We start from the raw sequence: 22456 nt of genomic DNA on the forward strand, positions 1-22456 counted from the left end.
AATCGGACTTTATTGGCAGTGATCAGGAGATCGAGCAAGAGAGTTAGAAGCAGGCATCAGCTGATCAGACACCAGCCGATGCCGCGCCAGCGGATCTGCTGCCAGTTGCGTGCCTTCGCGCAGCCGATGCATCTACGGCAAGGTTCGCATGGGATAAATACACAGACATTGATCCGTTGAGAGCTGATCTGGCTACCGGAGTTTACAAGACCGCATGGCTTGCTGTTGGACACGGCAGATCACCAGCTGCTGTACTTCAGGCTGCTCTCTCCTGATGCTGCTTTTCAGCTACTGTCAGATGAGACAAACAGGTAGGCAGAGATTTTTTTTTGAATCGCGGGCTGCGTTTGCATCACATTCTCATTTTTCAAAGTGGAAACCCACAACGAAAGACGAGATGAAGCCCGCTGTGGCATTACAAATAGAGATGAGACAGAACTGGTGATATAACTTCAGGGAGCATTGGTCCAAACGTGTTTTGTCCCCTGGTGGCTTAGGTACGTGCTGCTGCAAAGTTTTATTCACTTCTGTAATAAACAGAAGCAAATCCCATGGGGTGAGCCAGGCTATAATGCCATACATAAAGTTCATAAAGTTTCAGAAGATGAAAAGAGGTGACAATACGGTTTTCATGCTGGCAGAAAACTTGGTGGCAGTGGCATGGCATGATGGCAAATGGGTGACTTGTCTCTCTACAGTACACACTAACAATATATGTGAGAAAGTGCAGCAACAGACAATTGAAAAATAGGCACCAAAGCAACACGTATTGTAAGGAGTGCAATGTGGCAATGACTGAAATTGGCTGCTTTGAGCAAGATCAGACTTTGCTGTGTAAAATGTATGTGATATGTATGTGAAATCATAGAGTATGCAGGCTCATATAACATGCAAGACAGTAACATTTGTCAAAAGTAAATATTTTTTGTTGATTTGATATGTTAAACAATTGCTTTGTGTTCTTTTTTAAAAAATGTTAGTTTTTGGAAAAATATTCAGCCCTGGGAGAAAAGAAACAAAAAAAAAATTAGCCCTAAAAGACTTAAAGAACTGTCAGTAATACCAATACGGTGTCTTTTTAATTCCCCCCCCCCATATTCCATCAGGTGCTCTCATATCCCCCCTCATTCCATCCAGTGCTCTCATATCTCCCCCCCCCCCCCCCCCCACACACACACATTTTATTACTATCAGGCCTAAACACTGTTACCAGTATAGTGGGGGGCAAGCTGTACCGTAGTTCACAATATTGCCCGTATACTGTATGCAGAGACTTTCTGTGATTTACCATAGCGGTAACATTTACGGTACTGTCCCACAGTGTAAAACACTTTCCAGCCTCTCACAAGGCTAAAAGCTGTCAGCAAAGTTCAGTGTTATTTGCCATGATATGTATGGTCATTTTGTTCCAGGCACAGGCTGACTGAGACTGTGACAGTCTGTCACTACTAGTTCTGAATTTGTCTCAGTTGTATTTTTAATTGTATTAGGGTTTCTATTTATGCATATTCAGTTGTATTTTTAATTGTATTAGGGTTTCTATTTGTATGCATATTCTTGCGCTTTTACCTTCACTCAGTCATTTCACTTGTCATTTACCTCTATTCGTATTTCACTGGTGTGTGCGGTGGTGGCGCTCGACTCGCAACTCCTGTCCTGCCTCAGCTGGTTTCCCCCACTTCCGGGATTGGAACCAGCGTGAGGCGCACACGTGTTCTCACAGGAGGGAGGTCACATGTGCGCCTCACGCTGGTTCCGATCCCGGAAGCGGGCGGACACCAGCTGAGGCGGATGGGAATCGATGAATGATGATGCATGCAGACTGCAGGATCAAGGAAGGGACCGTCACCGTACACTACACTGTACCAGTTAGAGTCCAGTCCCCTGACTCCAGTGAGCGGTGCGGGCGGGGGCGGGAATGGAGCATTGCAGCCAGCAGGAATGATCATGGAAGCAGGTACGGTACTACTACTACCACGTCTGTACCAGGGCAGCAGCAGCGCCTGACTCCAGTGAGCGGTGCGGGCGGGGGCGGGAATGGAGCATTGCAGCCAGCAGGAATGATCATGGAAGCAGGTACAGTACTACTACTACCACGTCTGTACCAGGGCAGCAGCAGCGCCTGACTCCAGTGAGCGGTGCGGGCGGGGGCGGGAATGGAGCATTGCAGCCAGCAGGAATGATCATGGAAGCAGGTACGGTACTACTACTACCACAGGGCAGCAGCAGCGCCTGACTCCAGTGAGCGGGGCGGGCGGCCGCGGCGGGAATGGAGCACAGAGCCGGGCAAGTTGAAAATTTTTTTTTTACAGCACATGTTTAGGCTATATTCGGACCATAAGATGCAGGGACTTTTTCCCCCCAATTCTGGGGGGAAAAAAGTGCGTCTTATGGTCTGAAAAATACGGTAAGCACTGGTTAGTTTGCCCGAGCTTAAAACATACTTCTTAACTTTTGTTTTATATTTGTAAATTTCCCACATTTCTGTATTATCATGTTTAGTTGCATCCTAGAATTCAACACGGTGTTAAAATATACTGCTTAGCCAATCATTCAAACTAAAATATCTAATTGACCCCTTTCTAAAGTGATCTCAAACTTTGGCCCTCAATGTCTAAAACTTTAACTTCCTCGCTAGGCCTAAGTTCAAAGACTTAGGCTCATTACAATTCTCCATTTGCCTCCGATACCCCTCCTGTCCTAGCTATCTTTGATAGTATATTATTGCCTGCCTGAAAGCTAAATGTTGTATGCTAACCTCAAAAGTAATTTTCTAAAATCACACAGTTTACTCACTTATAAGTTACATCTTATCTAGGAAAAACATAAATAAATATTAAGAGTCTAACTTAATAAACTAAAAAACTCCTTAATCCCCATTACAATATACAAAGGCATTTTAAAGTATAATTGAATGAAAGATGAGCAACAGAGCAAGTAAAAAAAAATCATCATTCAGTAATATGGCTGTGTTACAATGTTTATCACTGGATTTTTAAATTTATTGATAATAGTTGGTGCTTTTCAATTTTAAAGAACAAAACTTAAAAACTGACTGCAAGTATTGTCTTTTGAAGTGTATGCCCTGTGTAACTGCAGCAGACGATTGGTGCATTTAATAACAAATTGATTGAGAAATTTTGACCACCATTTTTTTATTTTTACTGCAATATTCTGACAAAAAAGGTTATCAAAAGAATTTTTTACAAGATAAATTGTCATCTGATTTTAAAACTTCCTGCCTTTGGGCAGAGTTAATGAATTTCTTTATAAAAATAGTGCGGCTGGGTCACTTTAGGCACAAGAAAGTATTTTACTATCTTTCTTAACGTGTTCTTCTTCAATAAGTGAGTATATATTGGCTTTCATCATGCTCTTGCTTATACAGTGGGGGGAAATAAGTATTGAATGTATCAACATTTCTTTTCGGTAAATATATTTCCAATGAGGCTATTCACATGAAATTCTCACAAGAGATCCACAAATATAAAGAATTCACAACATTAAAGGCCATAAACAAAGGCATATATAATAAAGTGGAACGACACTAGGGACATAAAGCTAGTAAGAAAAATAAATGAAGGCTTCCTTGAGGATTCCATGATTTTAACAAGCTATCACTTACTCTGATTTAATGGAAAATTTTACAATGGTAGCTCTGTCACAGGAAAAACAGCAATTAAAATCCATATGAGTAAAAATAAATTTAACAGCAGCATAACTAAGAGTCTGCAAATCCACTGCACAATAACTACAATAAAAAAATGACCAGAGTCAATACATGCTCACTCATTAATCAATTAAATAATAAATGCATTTTTAATATTTTGGCACAAATTATTTTCAATTTTAAGATGCTATTGAGGATGGTGGTTATTATTTATAAAATATACATTCCCTATGCCCCCCATAATTTATTTTCCAAGTACCTCTGAAGCTGGCAATCAAGATATTGAAAGGTCTCATTACAATATTTAAAATAAAAATTCATATAGCTTTATGGAGCTATAGCTTAATGGCTGGAAGAATGTCCATTCAAACAGAAGAAAGATTAAATTTCCTTTGGTTTTGAAACCATTGTACTCATTCTAGTCCAGTTTCCTCTGGCTATAATTTGCCTTTGCATGTCACTTTAAAGCACTCTATTTTATTCATTTTGTCATTTATTTATTTTGTAAAGCATCTTCCAACACTCTTATTATACCTGTTGAAAAACAAAAGAATGACCAAGTTAGTTACAAACAATTGAAAATATAAAAAAAAAAAAAAAAAAAAAAACTGACCTCACTTCAAAGGAAAAAAAAAAAGTAACATTTAACACAAGTGTCTCTTTTTAAAGCCCAAAGCTAACAGTGTAAAGATCCTCTCTGGACAATCCTAATGCTGTATTTTTATTTTCAGAATATCTTGCCAGTACTGCCATCTGCAGACAACAGAAAATGATTAGCCAGCATCTGATGTTGAATGTTGATGGTAGCTGATCATCTGGTAATGGGGAAGAAATGTAAAATCTCAGCAAAATGCTGCTAGGACATAGTTAGGTCCTTAAATATTTGGACAGACACAATTTTCCTCTAATTTTGGTTCTGTACATTACCACAATGAATTTTAAATGAAACAACTCAGATGCAGTTGAAGTGCAGACTTTCCGCTTTAATTCAGTGAGGTGAACAAAACGATTGCATAAAAATGTGAGGCAACTAAAGCATTTAACACAATCCCTTCATTTCAGGGGCTCAAAAGTTATTGGACAATTGACTCAAAGGCTATTTCGTGGAGGGGTGTGGGCAAGTCCGTCTTTATGTCATTATCAATTAAGCAGATAAATGGCATGGAGTTGATTTGAGGTGTGGTGCATGCATGTGGAAGATTTTGCTGTGAACAGACAACATGCGGTCAAAGGAGCTCTCCATGCAGGTGAAAGAAGCCATCCTTAAGCTGCGAAAACAGAAACAACCCATCCGACAAATTGCTACAATATTACGAGTGGCAAAATCTACAGTTTGGTACATCCTGAGAAAGAAAGCAAGCACTGGTGAACTCAGCAACGCAAAAAGACCTGGACGTCTACGGAAGACAACAGTGGTGGATGATCGCAGAATCATTTCCATGGTGAAGAAAAACTCCTTCACAACAGCCAACCAAGTGAACAACACTCTCCAGGGGGTAGGCATATCGATATCCAAGTCTACCATAAAGAGAAGACTGCATGAAAGTAAATACAGAGGGTGCACTGCAGTCACCTGATCTTAACCCAATTGAGCATGCATTTCACTTGTTGAAGACTAAACTTCGGACAGAAAGGCCCACAAACAAACAGCAACTGAAAGGCCTGGCAGAGCATTAAAAAGGAGGAAACCCAACATCTGGTGATATCCAGGAGTTCAAGACTTCAGGCTGTCATTGCCAGCAAAGGGTTTTCAACCAAGTATTAGAAATGAACATTTTATTTCCAGTTATTTAATTTGTACAATTACTTTTGAGCCCCTGAAATGAAGGGATTGTGTTTAAAAAAATGCTTTAGTTGCCTCGCATTTTTATGCAATCGTTTTGTTCACCTCACTGACTTAAAGCTGAAAATCTGCATTTCAACTGCATCTGTGTTGTTTCATTTAAAATTCATTGTGGTAATGTACAGAACCAAAATTAGAAAAAAGTTGCCTCTGTCCAAATATTTATGGACCCAACTGTATGCCTGAAAGGCAGTTGCTAGGTAGTTATTTAATATAATAAATTTCAGAATTTATATAAGATCTTGTAAGACTGCTTAATATTTTGCTACATCATCAATTAAGTACATTTATATTGCAAGAATGTTTTAGTTGCCATTATAGCCAGATATGCACTACAAGATAAATCCTAACAGGAGGAACTTTGTATTACTTTCTCTGAACATTGTGTTCTTTTTAAAGAAAACATATTAGTATTATTAATGAGCCATGAATTATACAAATGTAAGCCATTACAACCTGAACCACCAGTTTAATGCCCATTATCACAGTTTACCAACGTTGGCCAAATGTCCACAAAATTCTCTTCGCCTTTCTGTAGGGTTGTCATGAAAAACTGTCTTTGGTCAGTGTCCGCTAGTAGTTCAGAGCCGGAGGGCGCTCAAGGTACCCCAAAACCCAGATAAAGTCTCTTGAAAGTAAAGTCACCAATGTTTATTGCAAAAAAATGATACACCAGTATTGGCGGGAGATATAAAGGACAAAATCCACAACAACATGCTCTGTGCAAGAGAGGACAAAGCCGACTATACTTTCTTAGAAGGCTGGTGTCTTTCAACATCTGCAATAAGATGCTGCAGATGTTCTATCAGACGGTTGTGGCAAGCGCCCTCTTCTACACGGTGGTGTGCTGGGGAGGCATTTTAAAGAAGAGGGATGCCTCACGTCTGGACAAACTGGTGAGGAAGGCAGGCTCTATTGTAGGCATGGAGCTGGACAGTTTGACATCTGTGGCGGAGCGACAGGCGCTGAACAGGCTCCTGTCAATCACTGAGAATCCACTGAACAGTATCATCTCCAGACAGAGAAGCAGCTTCAGCGACAGACTGCTGTCTCTGTCCTGTTCCACTGACAGACTGAGGAGACTGTCGTCCCCCAACAGCCCCCACCCCACCCCACCACACACACTATGCAACTCTTCAATTTCACTCGGCGGGGTAAACGTTAACATTATACAAAGTTATTGTCGGTTTTACCTGCATTTTTATCACTCTTTAATTGTTTTTTATCAATATGCTGCTGCTGCTGCTGGAGTATGTGAATTTCCCCTTGGGATTAATAAAGTATTATCTATCTATCTACAACAAAAATTAAAAAAAAATATATATATAACAATCCAGCAGAACAAAAATAGTCGTATCCAACAAACAGGGCGAATTCAATAAATTACTGTATTAGTGTATAGTACTTATAGGCAAGGGCTCATAAAATGTTCATAGTCCAAAGCTGCCAAAAAAAATAAATAAATAATAAAACTGTAGAAAGAAAAAGGTCGAATAACTGTTCTCGTGGCTCTGTAGCAGCCAAAACATTTCTCTCCCTAAGTGCTGAAGTTCTCCACAAAATCTAGGAGACTTGGTGGCTTAAAAGGGTTGGAAAAATAACTTTAAGACAACCTTTAGCATGGAGAAAAAATGAACCTTTGTAATACGCAGAATAGTGACAACTACCCTCACCACTCCCCCTTACTAATGGCACTGAGGTCTTTTAAATAATATTTCCTACCCAGTAGTTTAAAAGCAATGGGCTTCTACCATTCATATAGAGAGGGTGAAACACTGCTTTATCCATCCTTTATTCCTACACATATACCATGTTAAATACAACTCATACATCTCAGAGGATTACATCTAAATTCTTAGGCGACAATAAGACATAACATACATACACGAATGAAGTAAAACCATTACCATACCCATACTGCGATTGCTTTCCCCCTTTCCCATTTCATGCTTCCCGAACGTTGTGAAATCATCTGCTTGCCGGCTTTTAGCAGCATAAAGGGAGTACGCGGCCACAGAATGAAAACTGCCTGTCAACTGCCCACTAACATGGCTAGTCCGCTTAAACAGAAGACTCCGCCAAGCTGGTAAGTGAAGGCATTATCTAACAAAAAAAAAAAAAAAAATCTGATATTTATCGGAATGATGTGCTAACATGAAGTGTCCTAAGGGGAATCTCCACTTAACGAACTTTTCAGCACTGCACCTGTCAACTCCTTACCATACTTTATTTTGTTAAATAGCGGCTGCTGCTGGTTCTTCCGACTCCTCTCACTGACAAAAGACCTGGGGCGTCATGTATAAACAGTGTGTACGCACAGAAATGTTGCGTACGAACCTTTCCACGCTCAAATCGCAATGTATAAAACCTAAACTTGGCGTAAAGCCACGCACATTTCCACGGTAACTCATACCTTGGCATACGCAATTTCTCCGCTCGGTTTTGCAGACTGGCGGCACCCAGCGTCAAAGCAGTGCTACTGTTCCTGTGTGATCACCCTTTCTTTCTTAGACCCACATTCCTGACGCGGCTTTATAAATACACTGAAATTAACTGCATATCGTTCATAAATTTAATGCATCTGATTGTAATTAACCTGTAACAATATAATGGTCCACAGAATGGTCAAACTACTGTTCCTGTGTGCTCATCCTTTCTTTCTTAGACCCACATTCCTGACGCGGCTTTATAAATACACTGAAATTAACTGCATATTGTTTATTAGTGTAATGCATCTGATTGTAATTAACCTGTAGCAATATAATGGGCCAGGGAATAGCCATAGTATTCCAAATACCATAACTGCTTTAGCGTTGTTACGCTCACTGCATCTTGTTCTTCTTTTTGCTGCTCCCGTTAAGGGTTGCCACTGCGGATCATCTTTTTCCATATTACACTCACTGCACCACTCGGAGTATTTATATCACTGTATCTGAGTGTGAATCACAGCAGCAGATGATCGGAAAGAGAATTATCGGTATACAGTTTCAAGTACACACTATCTCAACCACGGCAAAAAGCGTCAAAGCCTTTCCTGTACGGACCTCGCGTTTCAGAAACAGTTTCATCCCAAGAACTCTAAACGCACTCAATCAGTCCATCAAGTGCTCCTTGTAGAACTGTGTATACTTATAAGTACAATCACCTCACTGTAAACTTACACTACAGTTATAATATTGCACAACCTGCGCTACTTTATAAAGCGCGTATGATGACAATATCATTTTTAAGATGAAATGCAGCAAAATATGTTGCTTATAGTATACAGATAAAACTTTTAACTTCATTTAAATAATCTGTATTGTTAATAATTAAACATGTGAGGACACGGTGCCGCAGCGTATAGCTAGTTCAAGGATAGCTCCTGCCTTGCGCTGTATTCTTGCTGGTGCTGACGCGACACTGGAAGGATAGACGAATAGAATAATTAAACATGTACTACGAAGATATTTCAATGTTCCTTAAAAGTTTTGAAGAATCGGCGTTCTAAGCTTACAAATGGCTTAACGTCTATTACAGAGCTGATTGTGTGGCGAATGGAGAAAGAAAAGTATGGACAGGAATTGGAGGTTAGTACGTTTGAAAGAGACAGTACTTCTGTAATAAATTATTTCATCGAAGGTCGCACATGGTGCAGCAAGCCTCTTGCGTGAGATATGAACAATCACTGCGCCACCGTGTTCCCATGTTTAATAACATGCTTTCATTCCTATCATCATGAAAATGATATCACGTATACATCTCAGTATTTTAATTATTCAGAGAGCTGTAATATCTCGAATGTAATGCATTCTGTGTCCTGTCGGAGAAAGAGAAAGAACGGAAGCACGTAGTGATTCACACACATAGAGCACATAGAAGATCAAACACAGAAAAAGCATTTAACGTGCTACTTGAGAAACTAGTAAAATAAACGATTTTAAGATGAAGTTTATGATGTTCTACTTTAATGGCAAAATAAACTACGTGATTAAAGTGGAAATTTCGAGATTAAAAAGTTGACATTTCGTGCTTTTTTCCCCACTGTGTGCCTATGTTTTTTGTTTGTACCCTAATAAGCTTTCATATGACACTCAGAGGGCGGGCTACGACTTGCCTTTTCACGGCGACTTTGATATGTGATTTTTATTTCGGCACTGTGCGACTTTGTGAATTTGATGACTTTCGAGTTTTTCCGACACTCTGTCACTCGATCAACTTTCTTTTGTTGATTATACCACTGTTTAAACCAACAAATAGTACGTTTTTCCTTTGCCTCCACTTGGTATTCGCTGAAATTCTTATATTTTCCCCTGTGCTTTTCCCATTGTCTTTTCACAGAAGGCTATTTATATTGATTTGCATATTCAAAGAGGCGTAATTCTGGGAGGAGATGGGGCGGGACAGAAGGCGCGTGCACATACGTTACTTTTCACGCTGGTCGGGATTTATGTAGTTGAAGAACGTGAAAGTATGCGTGCGCACAGATTCCTGCATCTGGATTTTTCTGTGCGTACGCACAATCCCGCTTTTGTGCTTACGCCATGTTATAGTGTGAGTTCTACGCACGGCGTTATACATGAGGCCCCTGGTGACGGTTCTATACCATTATAAGGGTCAGAAATATTCTAGATACTTTTGGTTAAACAGTATGTTTATTCCAAACAGCTTACAAAGTTGGAAAAATGCACAAAATAAATGGGAAAGTTATAAATTTGATACCTAAAATAAAGGCAAAGTAAAAATCATATTTAATCAACAGTAGAATGTGTGCCTGAACGAATTGTCACATTAGCAATGAATTCCATGTGTTACTTCTGTCTCAATATAAACTGCTCAAAAAAATTAAAGGAACACTTTGAAACACATCAGATCTCAATGGGAAAACAAATCACGCTGGACTGGGTAATGTGTTACGAACAAAAGGATGCCACATCGTTTGATGGAAATGAAAATGATCAACCTACAGGAGGGCTGAATTCAAAGACACCTCAAAAATCAAAGTGAAAAAATGATGCGGCAGGCTAGTCCATTTTGCCAAAATTTCATTGCAGTAACTCAAAATCGTACTCAATAATTTGTATGGCTCCCACATGCTTGTATGCATGCCAGACAACATCGGGGTATGCCCCTAATGAGACGACGGATGGTGTGCTGGGGAATCTCATCCCAGATCTGGACTTGGTCAACACTGAGCTCCTGGACAGTCTGAGGTGTAGCCTGGCAGCGTCGGATGGACTGAAACAATGTCCCAGAGGTGTTCTGTTGGATTTAGGTCAGGTGATAGTGGGAGCCAGTCAATGGTATTGATTCCCTCATCCTCCAGGAACTGCCTGCATACTCTCACAAAACATGAGGCTGGGAATTGTCATGCACCAGGAGGAACCCAGGACCTAATGCACCAGCACAGGATCTGACAATGGGTCCAAGGATTTCATCCTGATACCTAATGGCAATCAAGGTGCCGTTGCCTACTCTGTAGAGATCTGTGCATCCCTCCATAGTTAAGCCTTCCCAGACCATCACTGACCCACCACCAAACCGGTCATGCTGAACAACGTTACAGGCTGCATAGCATTCTCCATGGCTTCTCCACACCCTTTCACATCTGTCACATGTGCTCAGGGGGAACCGGCTCTCATCTGTGAAAACCACAGGGCGCCAGTGGTGGCCTTGCCAATTCTGGTTGTCTATGGCAAATGCCAATTAGAGCTGCACGGTGCCAGGCACTAACCACAGGGCCCACTAGAGGATGTCGGGCCCTAAGGCCACCCTCATTAAGTCTGCTTCTGATTATTTGGTCAGAGACATTCATATCAGTGGCCTGCTGGGGGTCATTTTGTGGACTCATCCTGTTCCTCCTTGCCCAAAAGATAAGATACCGGTCCTGCTGATGGGTTAAGGAACTTCTATGGCCCTGTCCAACTCTCCTAGAGTAACTGCCTGTCTCCTGGAATCTCCTCCATGCCCTCGAGACTGTGCTGGGAGACGCAGCAAAACTGGCAATGGCACGTATTGATGTGCCATCCTGGAGAAGTTGGACTACCTGTGCAACCTCTGTAGGGTCCAGGTATCGCCTCATGCTACTAGTAGTGACACTGACCGTAGCCAAAGGCAAAACTAGTGAAAAAACAATCAGAAAAGATGAGGATGGAAAAATGTCAGTGGCCTCTCCACCTGTTAAACCATTCCTGTTTTGAGGGTCATCTCATTGCTGCCCTTTTAGTGCACCTGTTGTTAATTTCATTAACACCAAAGCAGCTGAAACTAATTAACAACCCCTCTACTAAAGTGACCAGATCAATATCCCAGTCTGATTAAACAGTGTTCCTTAACTTTTTATGAGCAGTATATATTCTCTTTTGGTATTATTTGCCCTTACCTCCACCCCCAATATTAATAATTCTAGAATGTTAGGGTGAGAAGTGAATAAACTAGCAATGGATTGGTTTCTTTTCCACGACTGGATTCTGTCTTGCAATAGCCACTGTATGGTTGTGCTGGACATCCCATAGACTTAGACATTTATTGAAAAGATTAACTCAAACAAATGGAAGTCTCAAATGTCAAATTTTTTATTTTCTTCTCTGGTTATTAATACAGGAATGAAAAACCTATTCCTTAAATTAAACATGGAAGACAACCTATATAAATTTACAAATATAATTCTTTGAAAATAAAATACCAAGTCTGTCATTCACTAATTCACTAACGGCAATTAGCATTTTAACACTGTCTACGAAGTATGGAAGCAGACAGAGAAGGCAGACTCCACAAAACAAACAAATTATTTTGGTGCCTAATTCTTAATTTAAAATATTAAACAAACTTTCTGTTTAGCAGACACTGCACATGTTTGATATGGTCAGATGCTCTGGAAAAATGTGCATTCTGGGCTGTAACCATTTATGAAATTTTCAGTTTTCTTCAAACTGACATTGGAACCGAGACAATGGTCGATTGACAGGCCACACCGCTGATGTACATAAAAATAGTCAATGGACTCCAAACATTTGCAGAAATTTCCTCTAAGTGCCAAACTGCTGCATTCATGTTTTTTTAAATCTTGCACAGCATTTTTGACATTAGTGCACTCAGTCTGTTTGCTTTCTTACAAAGTAAGGGATGATTCATTACTTTGTTTCAATTTCCAGTTAGATTGGATGCATTTAAAACTGCAAACATTTAAGCAAAATAAAACATGTCAATAAAGAACACACCATGAAGTTCTTTCATTGGGCAGAAACTTTTTTCTAGAGAAAAATATTTTCCCTAATTATTTGGTTTATTTACCAAACACAGCTGAGTAAGTAAAACACCTATTATTAAACAAATGGAAGACTACTTGGAAATATGTGCCACACTTGGTGCAAAAAGTACACATTTGAAATAGGCAAGTGTACAAACGAAAGCCAGCTCTGCTGAGGAAACGTTTCGGTTTTATTGACAGAAGTAGAAGGAAGTTTCATTTAAATGCATGCTCCATTATTTACTTCCCAGTAGCCACCATATTAATATAACATCAATTTAGTTTATCTCAAATCACGTCTATGGTCTTAACTCTATATTTATTTGTTAATAATGTTCAATTTTTGATTGTTTGATCAACATCTGATATATGTCAAAGTCAGTGTGTGCACAGACACCACCTAACCTATGTGCATCACTTACACAGTATATTAGAGAGTTTTATTGCTCATCTTGCAGAGCACTGCTGACCGTTTTTCTCCTCCTCTCCGTGTTTTTATCACAAGTAAATTTACAAATGCTGTCTGATCGCACATGTACATTGCTACCTAAATGAATCAAACTTTCGTGGAAAACGCACCAAGCGAACCAGGTATGAAAACACCTATACTCGCAATAGAAATCATGTGAATTAAATCCCACCACCCATAGACACTATATGCAGTGTATGTGCAGAGCAGTTTATTATTCATAATATACATGCATTTCTCCATACTCCAAACAAACACCCCACTCCCACCTCACAGACAATGGCATCATCTATAACCTATGTTTTGAAATAATGGGGAGGAGTGGTGGCTCTGAGGCTAAGGATCTGCGCTGGTATCCTGAGGGTTGCCGGATCAAATCCCCGTCACTGCCAAAAAGAAATCCAACTCTGCTGGGCCCTTGAGCAAGGCCCTTAACCTTCAATTGCTCCAGGGGCGCTGTACAATGGCTGACCCTGCTCTCTGACCCCAAGGGGTATGCGAAAACTAACAAATTCCTAATACAAGAAATTGTATAAGGCAAAATAAAGAACAAAAATAAACCTTTAAAACGTCGCACAGCCCTTCTTGGCATCACATTTACTACAACAACATTTATTTCTTTGGCAAATTCTCATCCCAAGGATGTAGCTCGAAATGCTTTACAACAAATCAAAGAAGCAATTACATACAAAGAAAAACAAATTTAGATAATAATGAACATATAGTATACAAAAATACACATATGATAGTTACATAATATAATTAAGAGAAATAGAGTCAATGAATATTGAAAATATTCAATATATCTAGTAATTGTTTAGTTTAGTCTTCATATGAAAGAAAGGGGAAAAAATGCATAAACACAAATCAAGTCTGTGTGGTCAATGCTTCCATATTACAACTAGTAGGGTATATATTCCCAAAAAAAAAACCTTCAAAATGGAAAAGTGCTGAATTTTTTAAACTCTGAATAAGTTGTGCGCATTTGGCTTTGGCAGACAGGAGAAAATAGGTTTTGATAAATAACAGGTATGCTTTATTTTGATAAAATATTGCCAGAATGACCCAATGAAACAATTCTAAAAATGTAAATTATTATATTTTGGAAAATTAAATTGAAACTATGTAAAGAACTGCAACTGATGCTAAGGTTTATTTAAAAAAAAAAAAAAAGTGCACTGACCTCAACTGGCTGAGAAGGTATTTTCAGCTTGGACAGCTTAGCCTTGGTGTTTGTTTTTAAATCTGAGGTATTTCCATAAGGCTGTTCATGATATTCATCTGGAGAAGGTTTCAACACTGGGGAATCACTAGGTGCTTGGTCTTGCCCATCCATTGGTCTGACATAGGCTGTAGGCTTTTGTTGCATAACAGGGTTTGTTTTGGTTGGCAAAGGAGGAGGAAAAGTCTGTAAAGGAAGCTGACTGGCTTCACTGAGAACTGAAACAATTGGAGCATCACTTTTCTTGGCTTTGGATGGTCCAGAATTTGATACATACAGTGGTGAATTAGTGTCCTTGTTGTGAGGCTCAGAATCACTTGGCTCACTGGAATGTAATGGAGACAGGGGTTCTGCTGGTGGGGAAAGGTCAGGAAGAGGCACTGGGAGCAAGGTATACTCTTCCTGCTTTAACCACTTGTCATTTCTTAGCTGCTGACTACGGTACATACTGTTGCTGCAATCTGTAGAGTGATGCTGGCTGTGAGATGTACTATAAGACACAGGAAGCTGACATGAGGCATCTTCTGAAAATGACTGGTGTTTCTGAAGCAGACCAGGGCAAGTACTAGGTGGAGAGGCAGTGGGAGGAAGTCTAGAGTTGTTATGGAATGAGGGTTGTGTATTTTCTGTAAGGTGCGGTCGATCAGATTTCCCATTAGCTGGAAGAGGACTAATGACTTTTCGAATACCAATAAGATCCTGATGCGTCTTGTTGCTAATCAACTCATTCACCTCTTCGTAATTACCCAGCATGCTCTGAATTAGACTGGACAGTTTATCTCCCTTGTTGGTCTATAAGAAAGAAAAATGCAAAAGTAAATTAACAATCCCCAAGAACTCAAGGATTTAACTTTAAAAAGTATCTTTCACATCCATACTACAAACATGTCAACCCATATTAGCAATGATTCAATTGTATAATTTTTTTTATTTATTTATTTTTTTTTTTTTATTAAATAAAATCTCAATTCTTTTCACTTTACATGGTATTATATGTAACCCATAAAGTCCTAATTTTCTAGAGAAAAAAGCCTTAAAGAAACTGCTTTTTTGCTACACTTAAAAGACCTAAAGTGGCTTGAAAGTCTTGAAGTTTGTAGAGGATGAACAGCACCAGACAGTAATGCCTATTGTCGTATTTACACCAGACAAACACTCATCAACATGATCCCTATCAAGTGTCAAATCAATTTCAAAGCATTCTATTATGTTGTTTGGCTTCTTACCTTGTATGGCTCTCCAAAAAGAGGAGCATTTTCCAGAAAAGTTCCCTTCTCCTGGTGTACTTCTTGATTCCGCCGTTCCCTTTCTTTAATACGAAGCAAATTCCTTTCTTCATTGTACAAGCTTTGAGGAACAGAGAGAGAAAAAACACACGCTTATTTTATTTGGTACAAATTCATTTTCAGTTATTTTTTTCCCCAAATATGTTAAAAAAAAAATGCAGTACATATCTAATGTTTATACACCTCAAATTAACAGTGAAATTGCTATTATGTAAAGGGTGAACTAAAGGCAAATCTCGTCGTACTTTTTCAAATGTTTACTAAATGCTTGGAACCAAAAGAAAAGAAAATCAACTGGATCATTTTATTGACACATGAAAAATACATTATGTACAGAGGTAATTTGCCTTCACTTAACTGATTTGTATTAACCCTGCTTTGCTTTACAGTAATATAGACGGGATAATATATATTTCACACACCTCAACTGATTTTTTTTTTTTTACATTATTAATCATTAGGGATATCACAAGAATGGATATTTCAGTACTAAAATTTACAAAAATGTAAAGGTACCAGCTTTTTTTTTAATATAGTATCAGTAGTACAGAGAAAGTCAATACTGCACTCATGCATACTGCAAGTAGAATTACTCTGGAAGGCACAATACTATGTAATAAAACCGAGTTAAAATTATATATAAAAATGACTCACAGCATTGATGATACAGCTCTGCATCAACATATTTCAAAAAGAAAAAAGGCAAAGATCATGTCTGCAAATGCTTTTTTGGTCGCACAAGAAAATTTCACCATGCAAGTGTAGGACTCGTATTTGCTATTTAAATAAAACAAAAAGGCAAAACACACAAACACAGGCTTCAGTTATTGCCACTTTTATCTATTCCGGAATTAACTGAGAACAAAATAACGTTACCCATCAAATAAGGTGTAATTGTTTAACTTGTACTGTCATGCATTTGTAAGAGAAGATAAAAAAAAAAGTAAAAAAGCAGACAATTTCAGATAAACCACAAGGAGTACCTGACATTTTAAATTTGAATTAATTAGACTAATTCATTAAACATTACTCTTTAGTAATATTCTACTCAAATAATTATGCAAATACAACTCTTAACAATAGCAAATATTATAAACCTAACCAATTGGTCCACTGACAAACCAGACTTTAAAAGCATGTTGTTACAAAAACCAGCTTTAAAATAGTTGGTTTAAATTAAACTATCTAGAATTATCTTGAAACTCTAATTCAACAGCACATATATAATGTTTGAAGTTTTATATACTACTCAAAAAATTAAAGGAACACATTTTAATCCAAGTATAGCATCAAGTCAATGAAACCTCTGGGCTATTGATCTGGTCAGTTAAGTAACAGAGGGTGTTGTTAATCAGTTTCAGCTACTTTGGTGTTAATGAAATTAACAACAGGTATACTAGAGGGGCAACAATGAGACGACCCCAAAACTTTAACAGGAGGAAGCCACTGACTTTTTCCCTCCTCATCTTTTCTGACTGTTTTTTTTCCACTAGTTTTGCATTTGGCTATGATCAGTGTCACTACTGGTAGCATGAGGCAATACCTGGACCCTACAGAGGTTGCACAGGTAGTCCAACTTCTCCAGGATGTCACATCAATATGTGCCATTGCCAGAATTTTTGCTGTGTCTCCCAGCACAGTCTCAAAGGCATGGAGGAAATTCCAGGAGACAGACTGTTACTTTAGGAGAGCTGGACAGGGCAGTTGAAAGTCCTTAACCCATCAGCAGAACCGGTACCTGCTCCTTTGGGCAAGGAGGAACAGGATGAGCACTGACAAAGCCCTACAAAATTACCTCCAGCAGGCCACTGGTGTGAATGTCTCTGACCAAACAATCAGAAACAGACTTCATGAGGGTAGCCTGAGGGCCCGACGTCCTCTAGTGGGCCCAGTGCTCACTGCCCGGCACCATGGAGCTCAAACTGGCATTTGCCACAGAATACCAGAATTGGCAGGTCCACAAGTGGCACCCTGTGGTTTTCACAGGTGACAGCAGGTTCACCCTGAACACATGTGACAGATGTGAAAGGTTCTGGAGAAGTCGTGGAGAATGTTATGCTGCCTATAACATCGTTCAGCATGACCGGTTTGGTGGTGGGACAGTGATGGTCTGGGGAGGCATATCTACGGAGGAATGCACAGACCTCTATAGGCTAGACAACGGCACCTTGACTGCCATTAGGTATCGGATGAAATCCTTAGACCCATTGTCAGACCCTATGCTGGTGCAGTGGATCCTGGGTTCCTCCTAGTGCATGACAATGCCTGGCATCATTGGCAAAAGTATGCAGGCAGTTCCTGGAGGATGAGGGAATCAATACCATTGACTGTCCCCCATGCACGCCTGACCGAAATCCAACAGAACACATCTGGGACATTATGTTTCAGTCCATTTGATACCGCCAGGTTGCACCTCAGACTGTCCAGGAGCTCAGTGATGCCCTGGTACAGATCTGCGAAGAAATCCCCCAGGACACTATCCATCGTCTCAATAGGAGCATACCCCAACATTGTTAAGCATGCATGCATACCAGCATGTGGGGGTCATACAAACTACTGAGTATGATTCTGAGTTGCTACAATGAAATTCTGGCAAAATGGATAAGCCTGCCACATCATCTTTTTCACTTTGATTTTCGGGGTGTCTTTGAATTCAGCCTCCTGTAGGCTGATAGTTTTCATTTTCATCAAATGATGTGGCATCCTTTCGTTCCTAACACATTTTCCCAGTCCATATCATTATAGATATCCAGCATGATTCCACACAAAACAGTACTTAAAAAAAAAAAAAGTCAAATAGCTAAAATCATTTAAAATCCATCAACAGGATTTCTATAAATGCTCTCGGTTTCTCCATTAATCCAATAAAGTACAGCCTCCTATTCAGTACATAAGTGATGAGCACATCATTTGTTTCACCACCTACAGACAAACACAACAAGTGATACGTTTACCCTGCTTAATCTAATCTTGTGCACTACCTCCATTGACCATGGTAATTGGTTCCTCCACAATTTCCACTGCATGGCATCAGCAGCCCGGATGCTCTTTGTCCCAAATGTGGTGGGCCTTCAGGTCCTCCACTGCCACCTCAAGTTGGTACCAACAGAAACTAATCTCCTCTACACCCTGTCAAGTGAGTGAACCAGCTGTCATGATACAGCATCTGAGGCTTTGCCTCAGGCACTGATGTCCAAGCTGCATACGCCGGATGAGCCCCAATTAAGGCAAAACACGTGTTGTGTGCTCTTTGTATTATTTGACAGGTACTCTAAAACTAATTATATCTATATCTCTATCTCTATCTATATATACTGTATGTGCAATACAGAAAAAAAAATCATCTATAGGACAGTTTTTAAGTATGAGAAGCATTTGATTTCTTTTAAACCATATGTTTATGGCTAAATATTTTTGTACGTATTTTATTAGTATGTATTTTAAGGAAAATGTTTTGTATTTTCATGGTCACTGAGCAATAAGCCTACATAATTACATTTTGTTAAAAAAAGATAAACAGTTAACACCTGTGGTCAATAATTTAATTTTAAAAATATACTTTAATATAGGACATAAGGCTTCTATGCATCTGGTTATGCAGGAGCTTAGAGCAAAAGTTTAAAGGAATAAAGGGGAGAAAAAAAAAAATCTCAATCAGTATCAGCCAATCAAGGAACATGAATGTCGGCCTTTAACACTAGAATTATGAAAGCCTACGAAAAAACTTGTAACCAGCCCACCTTGAATCCCTTCAGCAGGACCTCTCCGTCAGTGTCTTTTGTCCTGTAAATGTGCCGATAAAGACAAGCAGCAAGCAGTCTGCTATTCCATCCCCCCACCGCCGTAGAACGGGCACAAACTTCTCTCAGCTCATGCCTTGATTATCTGGGAGTGAAGTACTGTACTTTTAGAGTGGAAATAATAGATAGATAAAATGCTATTTCATGTGTGTTCCATTTCTACAATAATCTGTGTAAACACATTGTTAAAACAGAAACATTTTTCATATTTTAGTAGTAAATTACAAAATGTAGGCATAAACTAGTGCTGGGCGGTATACCGGTTCATACCGAAAACCGTTTTTATTTTTGTTATGATATGGATTTTTCTTATACCGCAACACCGTTTTAAATTGACTAAACGACGTTCGGAACGTGGCGCAGCAGGAAACTGTTCCAGTGGGGACCTTTTTCACTGCTACACCGCTAATCACAGAGGTGTTGCGCAGGGGTTCTTTTTCACTGCTACACTGCTAAATAGGTAGTGTAGGTATTGCACAGTGAAAATGGACAGAGAACATTCCGAAACTGAAGCTGTAGCTGACGATAAAATTGAACATGATGACACAGAAAAACTTTTGCCGAAAAAAAGGAGTCACGTCTGTTGCCTGGAGATACTTTGGTTTTAAAAGGTCAGATGTGGACAATTATGTTCAAATATGTAAATACTGTTTCTATACTACTGTGTAATACTGCAAACCAAGTTGTACGTGTTTTATTTGTTGTCAATACAGTGTAATATACCTGGGTACTGTGCAATAGTGTGACGACATGTTGACTTTATTCTCGTAATTTGTCATTAAAGTAGAACACTGTAAACTAAACTTCATTGTAAAATGAATATTTAATTTACTAGATTTTCTCAAACCCCGTCATAAGTTATATAGCACATTAAATGCTTTGTGTTAAGTGCTCCCCAAGCCATGTTAAATCGGTACGTGCTTCTTAAACTGACTTCCTCTTGTACTGAGGAGTCGCCGGCAGCGATCGCCGCACAGAATACATTCACTTCATGATATTCCTGCTCTCTGAATATTTAGAATGCTAAGATAAATACTTCATGTAAATTTTCATGATGAAATGCATTAAAGCATGTATTAATCATGTGGGGGCACGGCAGCGTGGAGGTTGTACTGCTGCCTCACAGCAAGGGTGTCTCGGGTGTACCCTGCCTTGAATTTGCATGTTTTTCTGGTGGGTTTACACGGCGTGCTTCAGTTTCCTTTCAAAGTCATGTAGGGTGTGGGATTTTGTTATGCTATATTGACCCTGCTAGTGTATGTTTTACTCGTATTCACCCCGCAATGTGCTGGCGACTCTTTCAGGATTTGCTCCTGCCTCACACAAAATGCTTGCTGGAATGGGCACAACCCTGAATGGATGGCATAATTAAACATGTATAACGAAGACATTTTTAAAGTTCCGAACACTCTGTGGGCTAAGTTTATAATTCGTGTTAATTTCACAAAGACGTTTATCGTGTGGTGATTGGTTAGGTGGAGAAAGAAAAGGAAGGATAGAAGTTGAGGGTTTGGTATATCAGACAGGCAGCACGCATACAATAAAGAAAGCCCGCTAAGAAGAACATCCATTGAATTCTGTGTTCGTGTCTTCGACCACCAGATCACAAACCCAACATTTACACAATATTTAAGTTAAACCTTTGTGATACCCATTCATATATCCAGTTTTTTGGAGCCTCGTCACACCTGCCATAAAGTTCTTTACACTGAACGTACACCTGGGGACGTGCATGTTTAATACCTGCTTTAATGCATTTCATCATGAAAATGATATCAAGTATTTATCTTAGCATTCTAAATTTTCAGAGAGCAGGAATATCCTGAAGTGAATGGATTTTGCCTCCTCTTAGTGTGGAGGAAGTCAGTTTAAGAAGCATAGTGATTAACAACTGGGTCGGGGAACACTTAACACGAAGCACTTAATGTGCTACATTAACTTATGGTAGGGTTTGAGAAAATCTAGTAAATTAAGCATTGATATTAGGGTGAAGTTTAGTTTATGACATTTTACTTTAATTATAAAATAAACTATGAGAATAAAGTGGAAATGTCAATTTTAATCTCGACATAAACATCAAAATTAAAGTGGAAATGTTGAGAATAAAGTCAACAGGTCGACTTTATTCTCAACATATATAGTTAGTTTTCTTCTTCCGTGTCCGTATTTTTTCTTCTTCACCGTGGCCCTAATACGATTCCGTAGGACTATACCACAAGTAGCATTATAAATGCAAGTTGCAGTTTTATTATTTATGTATTATATAGCTTAGCTTGAAGCAAGGTCCATATTAATGCAGTTTGCCTAAATGATGGTTCAGTTGGTAAAGATGTCATCACCAAGTTGCACTTTATTTTTTTTTTTTTATTTTAATTTGGTGAATACTGTGTAATGCACCTGGGCTTGAAGTCTTGAAGTAATAGTGCAACTATCAGTAATAATACTATTACTTATTTTATTGTTATTATTTATTAGTTTAAATATTATGCAGTTTAATGATAAAGTTGTTTAAAAAGTAACTTTAACATATCAGTGGACAGAGATTATTAACATTAACAGAAAGTGTAGCTGGTTTACAAAAAATATTTACTATTTATTCCTTTTCTAAGACATGTTCAGTGCAATACAACTTTTGACAAGCACCTCTGGATATTTTACAAAGTCTAACTGCCTCTTTGGATGGTTGAAAATATGTTGTCAAAATTATAGTTTAAGTTTTTGCAAAATTTGTTCAATAAAAAGAAAGGTTCTATATTTTGATTGCATCTGACATGCAATGTGATTCCTGCTCTTCATTAGTGCCACCCCCTTGAAAACTATCACTTTATGGGGCCATGCAAACCTGTATTAATACTTGTGTGCACATTAAAATGTTTTTTTTTGTACAATGTACAATGCTCATGACAGTGGAATAGGTTATTCTTAGCCAGTCTACTGC

At 38.9% G+C, this 22456-nt stretch overlaps 1 protein-coding gene across 3 annotated transcripts in view; it reads right to left on the reverse strand.

Annotated features, from left to right (window-relative positions):
• aff1 (AF4/FMR2 family, member 1) overlaps nt 1–22456 on the reverse strand; it is a 188129-nt gene that overhangs the window by 109903 nt on the left and 55770 nt on the right. For all 3 annotated transcript variants that reach the window (XM_051928076.1, XM_051928077.1, XM_028802290.2), the window contains exons 2-3: nt 15659–15779; nt 14394–15224 (exon numbers count right to left, since the gene is read on the reverse strand). In XM_051928076.1, the coding sequence (XP_051784036.1) occupies nt 14394–15224; nt 15659–15779 (952 nt within the window). The remainder of the gene's footprint in view (nt 1–14393; nt 15225–15658; nt 15780–22456) is intronic.

This window comes from Erpetoichthys calabaricus, chromosome 5, assembly GCF_900747795.2.
Source record: "Erpetoichthys calabaricus chromosome 5, fErpCal1.3, whole genome shotgun sequence".
NCBI lineage: Eukaryota > Metazoa > Chordata > Cladistia > Polypteriformes > Polypteridae > Erpetoichthys > Erpetoichthys calabaricus.